This window comes from Heptranchias perlo, chromosome 6 (genome assembly GCF_035084215.1).
Source record: "Heptranchias perlo isolate sHepPer1 chromosome 6, sHepPer1.hap1, whole genome shotgun sequence".
In the NCBI taxonomy this organism is placed as follows: Eukaryota; Metazoa; Chordata; class Chondrichthyes; order Hexanchiformes; family Hexanchidae; genus Heptranchias; species Heptranchias perlo.
The window spans coordinates 3,693,900-3,711,883 of NC_090330.1; the positions used below are offsets into that span (position 1 = coordinate 3,693,900).

The 17,984-nt window shown below is 46.7% G+C and overlaps 1 protein-coding gene across 2 annotated transcripts in view; it reads right to left on the reverse strand.

Annotated features, from left to right (window-relative positions):
* Positions 1-1,262: 1,262 nt before the first annotated feature.
* The window catches only part of LOC137322684 (solute carrier organic anion transporter family member 2B1-like), a 90,544-nt gene continuing 73,822 nt past the window's right edge, over positions 1,263-17,984 (reverse strand). For both annotated transcript variants that reach the window (XM_067985620.1, XM_067985621.1), the window contains 4 exons: positions 11,738-11,898; positions 10,751-10,815; positions 9,457-9,577; positions 1,263-7,592 (listed from right to left, as the gene is read on the reverse strand). In XM_067985620.1, coding sequence (XP_067841721.1) covers positions 7,394-7,592; positions 9,457-9,577; positions 10,751-10,815; positions 11,738-11,898 — 546 coding nt within the window. In that variant the 3' untranslated portion in view covers positions 1,263-7,393. The remainder of the gene's footprint in view (positions 7,593-9,456; positions 9,578-10,750; positions 10,816-11,737; positions 11,899-17,984) is intronic.

Below are 17,984 nucleotides of genomic sequence, written 5' to 3' on the forward strand. Positions count from 1 at the left end.
GTGCAAACAGGGCTGCTGACTTGCTAGAGCCAGTTTCGCGATTCCGCCCAGGACCAATCTCGACCCCCCCCCCAGCTCTCTGTCCGTCACTTCTCTGTGACGGTCACTGATGAGGCGAAATGTTGAGGGATTTTTTTTTAAAAAACGATCGTCTCTGTCTGTTGCTGTCTGGCTGGGGAACATTTAACAGATCGTGCAGCTGATAAACGTACAGGGGCGGGGACGGACGGGGTGGGGAGACGGACCATGACAGGGAGCAGACCTGTGTGGGCTTGTGGCAAAATTCAGGTTTGCTGAGTAAAACGAGTCCAGGTTCACTGACGTTTGCAGAAACCAATCCTCAGCTAAATCTTTTTCTCAACTTCGGCGGGGGTGGGGGGAGGAAGGAGGAGAATATTAGTCAGCTGATAGAATTGCTGGATCAGATTGCACTGTTAGTAGATGTGGGAAGAAATGTCACAACAGACCCACGAGCAGAAGCTCCCTTTCTGCAGCGCACGATAAGGACAGCGATATCTTCGACTCGACAGGTAGAAACGGTTTCCACTGGCAAGGGATTTACCAGAATGGATGAGGGGACTTCAGTTATGTGGAGAGACTGGAGAAGCTGGGATTGTTCTCCTTAGAACAGAGAAGGTTAAAGGGGAGATTTAATAGAGGTGTTCAAAATCATGAGGGTGTTTTGATAGAGTAAATAAGGAGAAACTGTTTCCAGTGACGGGAGGGTCGGTAACCAGAGGACACAGATTTAAGATAATTTACAAAAGAACCAGAGGGGAGATGAGGAGAATTTATTTTTATGGCAGCGAGTTGTTCTGATCTGGAATGCGCTGCCTGGGAGGGCGGTGGAAGCAGATTCAATAATAACTTTCAAACAGGAATTGAATACTTAAAAAGGAAAAATTTGCAGGGCTATTGGGGAAAGAGCAGGGGGGAGTGGGACTAATTGGATAGCTCTTTCAAAGAGCCGACATAGTCACGATGGGCCGAATGGCCTCTTTCGGTGCTGCATGATCCTATGAAGTCAAAACCATCAAAATTGTGTTGTTGCATTTTATTTTTCAGCTCCCTCTTCGATTTTCTCCCCTTGTCTCTTTCCGGCATTAATCATTCACGAATGGGCTGGTTCAATTAATCCCACTCCCCCCGCTCTCTCCCCATAACCCGACAAAGTGTTCCTTTTCGAGTGAACTTGTATGACGTACTGCACCCTCACATTGATAGTAACGTGTTAGAAATAAAAAACACACACAAACAGCACATTGTTCAAACAAAAACGTAATTATTTAATTGGCATATAAATGTTAATGTATACAAGTAGTTAATCATATTCTTTATGCTACAGACAGATACAATTGGAGTTAAATCATATAATTTCCCATTCACATTTTATAAGACTTCACTGTAGTGATTTTTTTTTTTATTGTGCTTTTATCTTGTTTGCATTTAGGTTTGTAGGTTCACATCTGCTTGTCTATCACTGCAGGTACTCACGAAGCGGCCATGGATATCATCAGTGAAAGTCAGAACTCCCCTCCCTGCTCACTCCCTCAGGCTCTCTCTCAACTCCAGTGCCCCCAAATCAGGACTGCAGGCAGTAAATCTCTCGCCTCCGAGAGGGAAGGTCGTGGGTTCGAGCCCCGCTCCAGTGACTTGAGCCCATAATCCAGGCTGACACTTCCCAGTGCAGCGCTGAGGGAGTGCTGCACTGTCGGAGGTGCCGTCTTTCGGATGAGGCGTTAAACCAAGGCCCCGTCTGCCCTCTCAGGTAGATGCAAAAGGTCTCACGGCCATTATTTTGAAGAGTTCTCCTGAGGCCAATATTTATCCCTCAACCAACATCACTAAAACAGATTATCTGATCATTGTCACAGTGCTGTTGTGGGATCGTGCTGTGCGCAAATTGGCTGCCATGTTTCCCTACATTACAACAGTGACTACGCTTCAAAAAGCACTCCATTGGCTGTCAAGTGCTTTGGGATGTCCTGAGATTGTGAAAGGCGCTATAGAAATGCAAGTCTTTCTTTTCTTCTTTCCAAAGGCTCGTAAAACCCAAACTTGGCGTCAACTGCTCCTACTACTTGACGTAGTCCACTTCCCCTTCTCTGATTGGCATTATTAGTGACCTATATAGGGGCCTTAGCACTCAACCCTATAAAAAAGGCCCTTCAGCTGCTTTCAGCGAGTGTTGCTTCCTAGAGAAAAAAAATCTTTTACAGTTTTAAGTACTTTTTGTGACTGACACCAGCATCACCCAATAACAGGGCTGGTACAGCAGGATGAAAGCTCCCTCTCACTCTCTAAGGTATTTACTTTAACCCAACAGTACCAACCATCCCCTCTCTCCTCCTTTAAGACCCTCCTTAAAACCTACTTTTGACCAACCTGTCCGAATATCTCCCTTATGTGGCCCGGCGTCAAATTTTAACAAATTTGGGACATTTCGCTACGTTAAAGGCACTATAGAAATCCAAGTTGTTGTTGTAGAATGCTGATTTAATCCCAACTAGAGTCAGACTAGCACTGCGGAGCGTGAGGATGAGTCGGAGGGTGTGTCTGCCTCCAATCTTAGCGTCACCGTGAAGTGGTCTTTCCAATACAGTTGGGGGGTAAATCCAAGTAATCTAGCGATAGATCAGATTTGGGCATTGAAAGAAAGACTTGCATTTATATAGCGCCTTTTACAATCTCAGGACGTTTCAAAGTGCTTTACATCCAACAAAGTGCTTTTTCCAGTGCAGTCACTGTTGTAATGTAGGAAATGCAGCAGCCAATTTGCGCACAGCAAGATCCCACAAACATCAACGAGATAATGACCAGGTAATCTGTTTCAGAGATGTTGGTTGAGGGGTAAATATTGTCCAGGACACCAGGGAGAACTACCCTGCTCTTCTTCGAAATAGTGGCCATGGGGATCTTTTATGTCCACCTGAGAAGGCAGACAGACCTCGGTTTAACGTCTCAGCTTAAAGGCGGCACCTCCGACAGTGCAGCACTCCCTCAGTACTGCGCTGCGTGTGTCAGTCTAGATTATGTGTTCAAGTCTCTGGAGTGGAGGCTTGAACCCAGGACCTCCTGTCTCGGAGGCGAGGGTGCTGTCTCGCACTATGTAAATTTAAAGCCTTTTTCTTGAAATGAGTTGAAATTGAGCCATGTGATCTATACCAATGACAAATGCGTCAACGTGTTTGTGTGAACTTCTTCCACTTGTTCTTTTAATGAGGACGCGGACACATTGATATCAATGACTTAACAAAGGTGTTACTAGTGCGTTAATGCGTTACTAAGTGTCAGTTTGGCTCAGTTGGTAGCATTCTCAACTCTCAGCTGGAAGGATGTGGATTCAAGTCTAATTTCATAGCCAGGCTGACACTACTTTACAGCACTGAGGGAGTGCAGTCTTGTCAAAGGTGATCCCTTTTAGATGGATGAAGTTATGCTCCAATTATAGAGCCTTAGTCAGACCCCATCTGGAGCATTGCATCTGGGTTTGGGCAGTGCACTACAGGAAGGATATAATGGCCTTGTAGGCGATTCACCAAAATGACACCAGGGCTTAGAGGGTTAAATTACAAGGACAGGTTGTATTGACTTGGCTTGTATTCCCTTGAGTATAAAAAATTGGAGGTTGATCAAATGAAGGTGCTTAAATGATTACAGGATTCATTAGGATAGATACAGAGAAATTATTTTCTCTGGTGGGGGTATCAAGAAGAAGGGGGCCTCATCTTAAAATTAAAGCTAGGCCGTCCAGGAGCGATATCAGGAAGCATTTTCTCCCCACACAAAGGGTAGTAGAAATCTGGAACTCTCTCCGCCAAGAGGCTGTGAATGCTGGGGGTCAATCGGGTGAGGGTACCGAGGGATATGGAGCAAAGGCGGGTAAATGGAGTTAAGGTGCAGATCAGCCATGATCTAGTTGAATGGTGGAACAGGCTCGAGGGGCTGAATGGCCTCCTCCTGTTCCTAATGCCCCCACGTTCCTAGATGCGAGACATAGGCCTCATCAGCCTGTACGGATGGAGGCATCTCAATTGCTGTTTGTGGGACCTTGCTGTGCCCAAATTGGAACGTTGCATTCGCCTGCCAAACAACTTCAAATGGGGTAACTGATTGACGGTGAAGTGCCTGAAGATGTGAAAGGCAAATGTGGAAATACAAATTCATTCTACTATCTCGAAACTGATTTCAACTCATAAAAGACAAAATTCAAAATGGGTAAATGTTTCAAACTTCACAGTTGAGGGATAAATGTGCAAAAATATATCTGTAAGTAAAAGTTCATGTGAAACAAATTGCTGTAAAATATGAATTAATATTTTGTTAAAATCTACACACCGTAATGTTTCATTCACTGAGCTCCATCAGTGAGATGGATTCACTGGCCGGGCTCAGTATTTACAAAGCAGTTCTCGATAATTCTACCAAATCACAGTGTTAAACACTACTAAGTCACGTAGAAACATTCTAGGCAGTAAGAGCTCGCCAGGACTGTATATCAATTGAACTCGCGCCAAGTCCCGTTCGCCCTGTGCACGCTGACCTACGTTGGCTCCCGGTCGGGGAACGCCTCGAATTTAAAATCCTCACCCTTGCGCCTCCAGGAGAGCACGGAAACGGGAGAGAACTTCGAAAAGGCGAAAGCGCGAATCACGCTGCAGTGAATAAAGAGGTAGAAGAAACAAAAGGGCAGCAGCAAATCAGCGAGCCCGGTTTGTGCTCCGCCTGGCTTTCATTTACGTCGGCTTTGATGGAAAGCAAAATCAGACAGCCTGTAAAACAGGCTAACAACTCACTAGCGCCTGTTTTTGCGCTGCGGTCCGAGACAGGTTTTATACCCCGAGGGGTCCCATATTATCCGCGGTGCTACAACGAGGATAAGAAGGATAAGTGCTTCTTCACACTTTGCCTCCTCAGCTGATGATTAAATCCTATCCGGGGTGATGTGCATTGCCAACCAGCTCCTGCTCTTCTCCCCCATTTCGGGTATACTTCTACACACAATAATTACAGGTCGACATGCAGAAATAAAACCATGAATGACGGCGATTAATCAAAAGAAAAACAGGCAATGCCGGAATTTGCAGGTCACTCAGCGTCTGAAAGGAACATCAGGAGGCCATTCAGCCCCTCGGGGCCTGTTCCGCCATTCAATTAAATCATGGCCGATCTGTACCTCATTTACCCACCTGAGCTCCACGTTCCTTGATATCCTTACCCAATGAGAGAGGAGTGACGGGCCAAACAAAAGCACTATATCTGAAGCATCAGCCCATCGTATGGATGCTCACCAAGCCGGCCATGTATTCCCAGCATTTCCTGTAGTGTTTTTTTTTAATTTAATCAATGTGCTCTGGGGTAGAAATTACAACCCAGGCCGCTTCTGATAAATTGATTAACTAGTTCCGATGCCGTGGGAGGGGAGGGTCGATTTTCCTTCTCCGAGTCGCTCCTTAGAGTTTGATGGGGCTCAAGCCCTCATCCCGATTTCCCACCCAGTAATCGCGAGCAACCTTACGTCCAATTTTGCGCGAAGGGTTTTGGCCTTGCGCCCGAAACCAAAAATCAAATTCTCCCGTCCTCTGGTGGCTATTTTAACAGAGCTTTTAATCACGTTTATTTTAAAATGGCTTCCGACTTCCTTGCAGCGCAGGAGGCCATTCGGCCCATCGTGCCTGAGCCGGCTCTTTGAAAGAGCTGTCCAATTAGTCTCACTCCCCCTGCTCTTTCCCCATAGCCCTGCAAACTTTTCCTTTTCAAGTATTTATCCAATTCACTTTTTGAAAGTTATTATTGAATCTGCTTCCACCGCCCTTTCAGGCAGCGCATTCCAGATCGTAACAGCTCGCTTCGTAAAAAAAATGTTTCCTCATCTTGCCTCTGGTTCTTTTGCCAATTATTCTAAATCTGTGTCCTCTGGTTACCAACCCTTCTGCCACTGAAAACAATTTCTCCCTATGAAAACCCTTCATGATTTTGAACACCTCTATCAAATCTCCCCTTAACCTTCTCTGCTCTAAGGAGAACAACCCCAGCTTCTCCAGTCTCTCCACATAACTGAAGTCCCACATCCCTGGTACCATTCTAGTAAATCTCCTCTGCACCCTCTCTAAGGCCTTGAGGGGAAGCTAGATTAGTACACGAGGGAGAAAGGAATAGAAGGTTATGCTGATAGGGTGAGATGAAGTAGGGAGGGAGGAGGCTCGTGTGGAGCATAAACACCGGCATAGACCTGTTGGGCCGAATGGCCTGAATGTGCTATAAATTCGCTTATATATGTAATATCCTTCTTAAAAAGTGTGGTAATGTAACCAAACATAGGCGTTTCGTTCAAACAGGTTAACCAATTAATTAATAATAGCACAAGCAGTAAGCTCTATCTTTTAGTAACTTGCATGAAAGCACAGATACGTAACACTGGATATATACACAGAGAGGTAGATTATTAGCAGATAGATATTTATACGTATGACTATTTAGGGTGGAGGGCTGCATACAATGCTCTAGGTTTCTGTCTTATTCCTGTCGTTAGTGCTTTGCTGATTTTTTTTCCGTTTAACATAAGGCTGTATCTATCGGCAACCTCGTGTGTACAGGTGACAGGTAAGTGGGAAGTGTAATTTGACACGAATCATCCAGCATTCTTGTGTTAGGGACAGGTCATCGCAAAGATGCCAGGGAGCCTTGACAACACACAAGGCCCTTAGCTCCTGCAAGTCTTAACTTTGCGTGACAAAGTGACATCGTTTAAGGGGCTGACCTGGAAGTGACATCAGGCCCTACCCTGACCCAGATGTGACATGGGAAGTGGCTGCATGGTGTCACTAATCAATCCCTTAAATGACAGAGAAATGTCACGGGAGCGCGATGTGTTAATGGATGAAAACTGATGCCAACAGTCGTTTCTGGGCTTTTGACTCGCGGCCCGGAAGCCTTTTGGTTTGACCCGAGTCCTATCGAGCCTGTCCTGTCACATCTAAATCTGCTCGGAGATCGAGGGAGGCGCGCGACAAGGGCAGAGACGCAGCAAGAGGGGAGAACTTCCACGCAGGGGCTGACCTGGAAGTGACATCAGGCCCTACCCTGACCCCCGCCCCCACCCCCTCTCCCCCCTCCCCCCTCACAATCGAATCACGTGGGATTCCAAGAGCACCAAGGAAATCTCTCACAGCCTGTAGAGTTAAAGCGATCGACCGTTTCCCAGACTTTTACCCCTCTTCACAAGGAGACTGAAAGAAAGCGTCCAAGACGATCCAAGGAATGAAAACTAACAGGAAAGGAGGAGCTTTCTGAAAACGGCAATCATTCGCATCATCCCACGTGTCCTGTGTTAAATGCTGTTGTCAGGGTTTATGTTCACTGTATATAGATTTTTATCCCCCCAGAATACCCCTCAGACTTTCGATTCAGGCGGGGCTTTGGTCCCATTCCATCGCTCCATCAGTTTCGCTCCCTGCTCCCCCTCCCCAGGGTCCTTGGCTCCAACTTTGCTTTGCCGTTCCCTCCTCAGTAGGTCTTTCACTACGAAGTAATAAGCCATCAGGAACAGTAGGAGAGACCCACACTGAAACAGCATCTGTAGCCCGATGTACCTGGGTATTGATAAAAGACACAAGGCAGAATCAGATCATTAATGCTTTTATAAAGCACCAACCGATTATCCCATGATGTTGCTCACAGATAAAAATAACATTTGTCTCTCGCTCTTTGTCAGTCTGACAGTCTTCCACTCCCTCTTATCTTTGTTTATCTTCCATTCTCTCTTTCCGACTGAGACACTAAGCTAGATATTCCGCTAAAGACAGATCTTGGATTTATATAGAACCTTTCAGTGTCCCAAAGTCTTTAAATAGCCATTGGATTTCTTTTCTCAGATGTAGTCACTGTAACACAGGAAGATCCCACAAACAGCAATGAAATAAATGACCAGATAATCTGTTTATTAGTGATGTTGGCCAAGGGACAAATATTAGGCAAGACACCAGGGAAAACTCCCCTGCTCTTCTTTATATGGTGGCCATGGGATCTTTTACATCTCAGAGGGCAGACAGGGCCTCAGTTTAACGTCGCATGTGAAAGACGGCACCTCCGACAGTGCAGCACTCCCTCAGTACTGGCACTGGGAGTGTCGGCCTAGATTTTGGGTTCAAGTCTCTGGAGTGGAGCTCGAACTTCTGTTCCTCAGGGCAGTGTCCTAGGCCCAACTCTCTTCAGCTGCTTCATCAATGACCTTCCCTCCATCATAAGGTCAGAAGTGGGACTGTTCGCTGATGATTGCACAGTGTTCAGTTCCATTCGCCATTTCTCAGATAATGAAGCAGTCCGTGCCCACATGCAGCAAGACCTGGACAACACCCAGGCTTGGGCTCATAAGTGGTAAGTAACATTTGCGCCACTCAACAACCATCTCTAACAAGAGAGAGTCTAACCACGTCCCCTTGACATTCAATGACATTACCATCACCGAATCCCCCACCATCAACATCCTGGGGGTCATCATTGACCAGAAACTCAACTGGACCAGCCACATAAATACTGTGGCTACAAGAGCAGGTCAGAGACTGGGTATTCTGTGATAAGTAGCTCATTTCCTGACTCCCCAAAGCCTTTCTACCATCTGCAAGGCACAAGTCAGGAGTGTGATGGAATACTCTCCATTTGCCTGTATGAGTGCAGCTCCAACAACACTCAAGAGGCTCGACACCATCCAGGACAAAGCAGCCCGCTTGAACAGCACTGCACCCCCTAGCCTAAACACTCACTCCCTCTACCACCAGCGCACCGTGACGGCAGTGTGTTCTATCCATAAGATGCGCTGCAGCAACTCGCCAAGGCTTCTTCGACGGCACCTCCAAATCCGCGACCTCCACCACCTAGATGGACAAGGGCAGCAGGTACAGGGGGACACCGTCACCTCCAAGTTCCCCTCCAAGTTACACATCATCCCGACTTGGACATCTATCACCGTTCCTTCATCGTCGCTGGGTCAAAATCCTGGAACTCCCTCACTAACAGCACTGTGGGAGAACCTTCACCGCATGGACTGCAGCGGTTCAAGAAGGCGGCTCACCACCACCTTCTCAAGGGGCAACTAGGGATGGGCAATAAGTGCCGGCCTTTCCAGCGACGCCCACATCCCGAGAATGGATTTTAAAAACACTCTCTGCATGTCACAGTAACACTGAACACCAAGGATGACACTTGCACACTGGAATCCAGTGTTGCTAATGGTGCAAGTAATGAAAAATAAGTCAGACCTCACATTTCCATATCATTACCATACCCTTGCCCATATATGGGTAGAAGTAATGCCAGTCACCTGTGCCTTCGATGGGGAAATGGGAGGAGTGATTGACGGGAACCCACGTTTGAAATACATTCCCCCCCCAATCAGCCACTGAGGTTCCCCAACCTGTATCTTTTCAATGAAAGGTTAATAAACAGAAGCAAATGTACCTGATCCGGAAGAGTTTGAGATTATAGTATCTGCACGCTGCTTTTTTATTGCACCTCTTTTCCCATTGGATACACGTGCTGTCGATTGTGCCTCCGTAAATGATCGGTCCAGGCAACCAGGCTAGGAAAGAACGTCAGAACATAAGGGTGACTTGGGGCACTCTGCAAAAGGTCGAGACAACAAAAACAAACATTGAAGAAGAAAAGGCAGTTTGGTCCCAACACACACATTCCTCCCACAGCCCATGTACACTCTACCCTGTCACGGCCTCTACCCACCCATTTAATCTCCTTCCACAGCCCATGTATGTTTCATCCTATCACGGCCTCTACTCCACCCATTTAATCTCCTCCCACAGCCCATGTACACTCTCCCCTATCACGGCCTCTACTCCACCCATTTAATCCCCTCCCACAGCCCATGTACACTCTCCCCTATCACGGCCTCTACTCCACCCATTTAATCCCCTCCCACAGCCCATGTACACTCTCCCCTATCACGGACTCTACCCACCCATTTAATCTCCTTCCATAGACTGTATGTAAATTGAGTTTGTTGGACCAAATGGCCCTTTTTACCAGGTCATGAGCTCCACCCGACTCGTTTGATGCCAAGGAAAAATTCCGAACAAATTGCGTTGATCCCCAAAAATAAAGATGCAAAAACTATTGAGCCTCAGCCGCAATAAATAAGAATTGGAAATGATGATGTCACATTGGCTGCAATTTTCGTCTTCTGTATACATTGGTTGGGCAGTGGGCGGAGAGATTGATTTTGATGGTTAGGCCATCTACATCCTTTCGGGGAAACGAGTTCCAGATTTTTACTGCCCTTTGTGTGAATAAACACTTCCTGATCCCACTGCCAAATGGCCTGACTGTTGATCAGTCAGCTGCTGCACTATTGTCGGATCAGGCGACTACTAGGATGGTAGGTGGACCTTGCTCTTTTTATCATCTAGCAATTCCTATGTTCTCATAGAATGATACAGCACAGAAAGAGGCCATTCAGCCCATCATGCCTGTGCTGGCTCTTTGAAAGAGCTACCCAATTAGTCTCCCTGCTCTTTGCTCTTTCCCTGTAGCCCGGCAATTATCTCCCCCCAGCCCCAACTTCAAGTATATACCTAATTCCCTTTTGAAAGTTATTATTGAATCTGCGTCCTCTGGTTACTGATGCTTCTGCCACTGGAAAGGTTCTGACCTGTCACGGGTTCAGCTGTGCACGTTGATCAAAACTGGTCCGTGAGTTAATGAGAGAGCTTTACACAGACTACGTCGACCTCGTACTTACCTAGAACTCGGAATAGCATGAACTGAATTCCTATCGCCAAGGATTTATCTTCCGGCTTCACTGACCTACAGATCAACAAATAAGAAGCAGATACAACGGAAATGTTACTTATTTGCCATTTAAAAAAAAGTTAAGTTTAAAGGGGAAATTGAAGGTTGGGAGTTTGCCTCTGTGAATTGCTATTTCATTCATACCAGGAAGATCCCCTGGTTCGATCCCCTGACTTCGCTGATGGTGTCTACACTTGGCCTCAGTGCCCCAGCTTAGTGTGGGCGAGAGTTTCTGCTCCTGAACTAGTTTCCAGCTAGGCCTGCTGGGCACTGTGTTTGGGCGGGTTCCGAGTCAGGGCAGGATTAGACTTGGTGTCCCACCAAAAAAAGGAAGAACTTGCATTTATATAGCGCCTTTCACAACGTCATGACGTCCAAAAGCGCTTTACAGCCAATGAAGTACTTTTGAAGTGTAGTCACTGTTGTAATGTAGGAACTACATCAGCCAATTTGTGCACAGCAAGATCCCACAAACAGCAATGTGATAAATGACCAGGTCATCTCGTTTTTTTTAGTGCTTTTGATTGGGGGATAAATATTGGCCCAGGACACCGGGGAGAATTCCTTCTTCAAAATAGTGGCCATGGGATCTTTTAAGTCCACCTGAGAGGGCAGACAAGGCCTCGGTTTAACGTCCTATACGAAAGACGGCACCTCCGGCAGTGCAGCACTCCCTCAGTGTTGCACTGGGAGTGTCAGCCTGGATTTTGTGCTCAAACCTCTGGAGTGGGACTTCGAACCCACGACCTTCTGACCCAGAGGCGAGAGTGATACCCACTGGGCTGACACTTCCAGGAGTGGAGGAGGGGCGCCTGGGAAAGAAAAATCCAATGTCAAGACAGTATCAAACGTGAATGTGCCTCAAAAGGGGCCATCGATTCAGAGCTGTCCTTGTATCTTTAACACCAGAGCACTCAAATAAATGAAATAATCTTACCTCAGTACCAACATGAAGGAAGGTGTTTGACAAAGAGTGGCTACAAAGCCAGTCAAGGTTAGGAAGAACATAAATGGCAACAGGAGCTGGTAGCATCCACTGCCACAGGTGCCAGGAGTCACCGAGTTTTGAGGAAGAACACAAGCGCAGTTGGTGTAATTCTTTGGAGGGAAAAAGACAAAACAGCCAGGTTAAATTCTCAATGGATTTTTTTTTTAAATCATTCTCGGGATGTGGGCGTCGCTCATCCCTAATTGCCCTCGAGAAGGTGGTGGTGAGCCGCCTTCTTGAACCGCTGCAGTCCGTGTGGTGACGGTTCTCCCACAGTGCTGTTAGGGAGGGAGTTCCAGGATTGTGACCCAGTGACGATGATAGACCGGCCGTTATATGTCCAAGTCAGGATGGTGTGTGACTTCATAGAACGATTCAGCACAGGAGGAGGCCATTTGGCCCATCGTGCCTGTGCCGCTCCTTTGAAAGAGCTATCCAATTAGTCCCACTCCCCCACTCTTTCCCCATAGCCATGCAAATTTTTCCCCTTCAAGTATTTATCCAATTCCCTTTTGAAAGTTACTACTGAATCTGCTTCCACCGCCCTTTCAGGCAGCCAGATCATAAAAACCCGCTGCGTAAAAAAAATTCTCCTCCTCTCCCCTGTGGTTCTTTTGCCAAATACCTTAAATTTGGCCAATTACTTGGAGGTGATGGTCTTCCCATGCACCTGCTGCCCTTGCTCTTCGAAGCGGTGGGGGTCGCGGGTTTGAAATGGAGAACACGATCAAAATACATCACTTTGGCTGCATTCGACGGGTTGCGTCTGCATACCGTTAGTGTCGCAGTAAAGAGGTTCGCACGTCACTGCGCTGCTAAAGTTGGTTTGTAAACATGGAGTCAGCTCCCCATTGCAGTGGGAACTGAAATCCCACGGAGTTTCAGACCTGAAGTACAGATTCCCGACCACAGTCTCCATACTTGCAGTGAACGGGCGGGTGTTTGGGGGTAAATGATCATCAGGCGGTTTCTGTAATGGGCGAGTTGAAAATCTACCCCTTTGTCCCTCTCAGGCTGCTGGGTGCATTTATAGCCAATGAGTGTCACAACACGTGAGCTGCACAATGGGTATCGTTCCAAATATTTACTCTTCCCCCTCACCTAAATTGGGTTTTTTATTTTAAATATCTGCCCCTTGAACCCTTCAACCTCCTGAACAATTTGCCTCAATCAATTCCCGTAATAACTTTTACAAAAAGTTAAGTATTGACACCACTGTATCAGCCAATGAGTTAGAGGATGGGCGGGACTTACAGCAAGAGTCTCTACAAACTACAGCAAACAGAACTCGTGACCAAAACTCCAGCAAAGTCTCCCGATAAAAGCAGGATTATTTCTCCAACAAAATGCAGTGAGTGGAGGATAGTTACATAATACAAACTATGTGCATAAAATCAATCCCGGTCATTTAAAGCAGTGCGGTCTCCAGGCGTGATTGACGGGGGAATTACCCGATCATTTCCACTCTGGCCAAGTATATATGCTGCCTAATTTTTAATACTTCAATTAAATTACCTCAAAGCCTTTTCTCTTCCAAAGAAAACAAGCCCAACTTCCTAAACTTTTCCTCATATCATGATCTAACTGTGAAGACCACGAGCGGATTGATCAAGTTAAATCAAGCATATTATTCACTACCCCAATCAGTTATGTTAATGGACTGGTAATTCTGAAGCCTAGATTGATTATCCAGAGAACACAAGTTCAAATCCCACCACAGCAGTTTGAGAATTTGAATTTAGCTTCTAAAAAAAAATCTGGAAATAAAAATCTGGTCTCAGTAAAAGTGACCGTGAAGCTGTCGGATTGTCATAAAAACCCAACTGGTTCATTAATGTCCTTTAGGGAAGGAAACCTGTCGTCCTTACCCGGTCTGGGCCTATATGTGACTCCAGTCCCACACCAACGTGGTTCACTCTTAATTGTCCTCTGAAGTGGCCTAGCGAGACACTCAGTTGTATCAGTGCAGCTTGGGATGGGCTTTAAATGCCAGCAATGCCCACAGCCCAAGAATGAATAATACATTTTTTTTTTTAAATACCAGAAGACACAAATTAAAAATTAAGGGTGTGAAATGAAGTCAGGTGGAGATTTAAAGGGCATTAAGAGATATGGAATAAGGTGCTGGGGAAGACAATTGAAGAGGACAGATTAAATCGGTCCAAGAAAAAATTAGATAATGGGAGAGAGGGAGGATGGTGAGAAGGTTGGGGTCAGGGCTTGGTCTATCGAAAGGGTTTTGGGTCTCTTTTCAATTTTCAAAATTGTGTACGTTCTTTCTTAAACCGATCGATTTATCGCGTCAATTTTCTGTGTCCACGCCCTGAAGGCGCTCACTTCTGGTTGGATCCGGTTCTATGGATGTCGATTGACTTCTAGTACGTCATCCAAGTGGCCATTCTTTGGAAGGTGCAACCAACCCAGGGCCCCGGAGCCAATTAGACGCACAGACTATGGCCTCCAAACCAGTATGGTTTATTCACCTTCAATGGGTCTTCACTTACAGCATCGAACCGGATAGTCACAGGTATTATCGTAAGGTCCTTCTGCTTCACACTTCTTCCTGTGGATTAGTCACCAACATTCCGTCCGACCAGGGCACCACACTTTTTTTCTTTCTTCCAACCTCTTCCAGAGACCCTTCCTCTCCGAGTTCCTCTCCCTCCCCCCCCCCCCCCCCCATCCCCTCACCCACCACCAACTGGATAATTTCCCAGCCTTTTATACTCACAGGCGCGGCCTGATTAAAGGCGATTAAGGCTGGGAGTCGCTAATCAAAGGTTAACGGCCTCTTTCAGTGGTACCCCTATCTCAGATATCACTCTCTCACTCTGTTGCATAGCCCGCTCGCCAGCAAAGAGCCAGGGATTCGAGTGACTTCTACCGTAAGGCACAACCCTCGAGATAGGGCACTCGTCTACCCGTGTGTGGTGCCCTCTGCCGTCATCACCGGGGGGGGGTTCAATCAACTGCGAGACTGCGGAAAACGTTTCAGCCGACCCTTCGGTGAAAGGCTCCTCCACTGGGCGCTCTGGTGTTTTTAACCACCTCAGACAATCCTCTGTGCTCCCTCATCGCGCTCACTGTGGCCGACTTTCTTCTTTGTCTTCTTTCCACTGCTTAACAACCTCCCTTGCTGTTATACCTTTGGACTTTTCCCTCCTTGAATTCTTCCCCTCGGGTACTCTCTCTGACCCAGATGTCTGCCGATGTGGGACTTCCCACCGTCCGCACCAGCGCTCAGTCCGAGAACATCGCAAACAGATTCAGGTGGAGCCCATTCCTTGGGTTTTTCCAGAGATTGGAACTGGTGTCTCGGGGGTTTCTCCTGAACCGCTCCAGCACCAGCCGCTGCTCCTCGGCCACACTTCGCGAGATGACGAGCGAGCGTTTGGCTTGGTCCTTCACGTCGAAACAACCGTCCCCTCACTCCACTTGATTCCTGTGGGTTTGCACAGGCGTAGCCCATATGGTGGAAAGAGAGACACACTACACACTACATACCAATTGCCATTTGTTGGATCTTGCTGTGCGCAAATTGGCCGCCACCTTTCCTGCATTACAACAGTGACTACTCTTCAAAAATACTTCATCGGCCGTGAAGCACTTTGGGACGTCCTGATGTCGCGGAAGGAGCTGCAGAAATACAACTGTGTACAGTTCTGGTCACCCTATTATAGAAAGGATATTATTAAACTAGAAAGAGTGCAGAAAAGATTTACTAGGATGCTACCGGGACTTGATGGTTTGACTTATAGGGAGAGGTTGGATAGACTGAGACTTTTTTCCCTGGAGAGTAGGAGGTTTAGGGGTGATCTTATAGAAGTCTATAAAATAATGAGGGGCATAGATAAGGTAGATAGTCAAAATCTTTTCCCAAAGGTAGGGGAGTCTATAACGAGGGGGCATAGATTTAAGGTGAGAGGGGAGAGATACAAAAGGGTCCAGAGGGGCAATTTTTTCACTCAAAGGGTGGTGAGTGTCTGGAACGAGCTGCCAGAGGCAGTAGTAGAGGCGGGTACAATTTAAAAAGCATTTGGACAGTTACATGGGTAAGATGGGTATAGAGGGATATGGGCCAAGTGCAGGCAATTGGGACTAGCTTAGTGGTATAAACTGGGCGACATGGACATGTTGGGCCGAAGGGCCTGTTTCCATGTTGTAAACTTCTATGATTCTATATTCTAAGTTCTTTCCTCCTTTCTAACCATGGTGCTCAGGCCAATTTTACTGCTTCTCTTAGTTAAGATTAGTTAACTCAGCACAGACCAGGAATCTTCTGGTATAAAAGGGCTGAATTAAATGCAATATTATATTTTTCAACTGCTTTTACTGGACCTCACAGAGTTGACAAACTAATCAAGTCGAGCAAGTTCCAACAGGTTTTTAAAAAATGGGTGAGGAAATTAAATGGGGCACAGCAAATCAGTCCTCCTTCACAGTGTCACAACACAGAAGGCATCTAGTTAAGTTAACCCATTATCCTGATTTTTTTAAAGGTTATTATTTAAAGAGATGGTTGCGGAAAGGTAAACTCTGGTCTGTAATGAGTTATAAGGACTGCAATCAGGAGCCACACTATCCAAAGTATAGTCACTGCCTCTTGCCAAGTCGGAGACAAGATGCGGGGGGTTGGGAATGGGGTGGGACAGGGAGGAGGTTCCAGGCCAGGGTACTGAGGTTGGCCTCACTGATCACGCAGTAATTCAAACCCAATCTCCACGGAGCTCAGATCCTTGTCCATAGGGCTCACACTGATTTACTGGGATTAGAGGGACAACAACAACCTGCATTTATATAGCACCTTTAACGTAGTAAAACATCCCAAGGTGCTTCACAGAAGCGATTATCGAACAAAATTTGACACCGAGCCACATAAGAAGAGATATTAGGACAGGTGACCAAAAGCTTGGTCAAAGAGGTAGGTTTTAAGGAGCATCTTAAAGGAGGAGAGAGAGAGGCGGAGAGGTTTAGGGAGAAATTCCAGAGCTTAGGGCCCAGGCAGCTGAAGGCATGGCCGCCAATGGTGGAGAGATGAAAATCGGAGATGCGCAAGAGGCCAGAACTGGAGGAGCGCAGAGATCTCGGAGGGTTGTAGGGCTGGAGGAGGCTACAGAGAAAGAGAGGGGCGAGGCCATGGAGGGATTTGAAAATGAGGATGAGAATTTTAAAATCAATCCGGGAGCCAATGTAGGTCAGCAAGCACAGGGGTGATGGGTGAACGGGATTTGGTGCAAGTTAGGATACGGGCAGCAGAGTTTTGGATGAGTTCAAGTTTACAGAGGGTTACAAAGTGGGAGACCGGCCAGGAGAGTATTGGAATAGTCGGGTCTAGAGGTAACAAAGGCATGGTTGAGGGTTTCAGCGGCAGATGAGCTGAGGCAGGGGCGGAGATGGACGATGTTACGGAGGTTGAAGTAGGCAGCCTTGGTGATGGAGCAAATATGGAGTCGGAAGCTCAGCTCAGGATCTCCAAGGTTGCAAACAGTCTTCTTCTGCCTCAGACAGTGGCCAGGAAGGGGGAGGTGGAGTCGGTGGCTCGGGAACGGAGTTTGTGGCTGGGACTAAAGACAACGGCTTTGGTCTTCCCAATATTTAATTGGAGGAAATTTCTGCTCATCCAGTACTGGATGTCAGACAAGCAGTGTGACAAATCAGAGACAGTGGGGGGGGTCGAGGGAGGTGGTGGTGAGGTAGAGCTGGGTGTCGTCAGCGTACACGTGGAACCTGACCTTGTGTTTTCAGATGATGCCACCAAGGGGCAGCATGTAGATGAGAAATAGGAGGGGGCCAAGGATAGATCCTTGGGGGACTCCAGAGGTGACAGTGCGGGAGTGGGAAGAGAAGCCATTGCAGGTGGTACGGAAATGTTGATTTAAAACAAAATGTACATTTTGCTTCATGATTTAACAAGGTCAATAGAAGTTTTAGAAGCAGCAAAAAGACTCAACAAGCCAAGCTGAAAGCTCAACTCCAAGGTCACATTTTGGGACTTCTTACCATTTTGCCACAGGATTTTGATATGATTTACCTTAAAATGTTACGTTTAAGTTAAATGTAGCTCACAGGGGATCAAAGTCCCCACACCAGTCAAAGGGAGAGATGGTACGTATCTGAGCCAGATTTATGGGACATTGTTTCTTGCTTGAGACAATGGAGCTCGTTTAGACTGTCCAGCTAATGAAAGGATACAGAA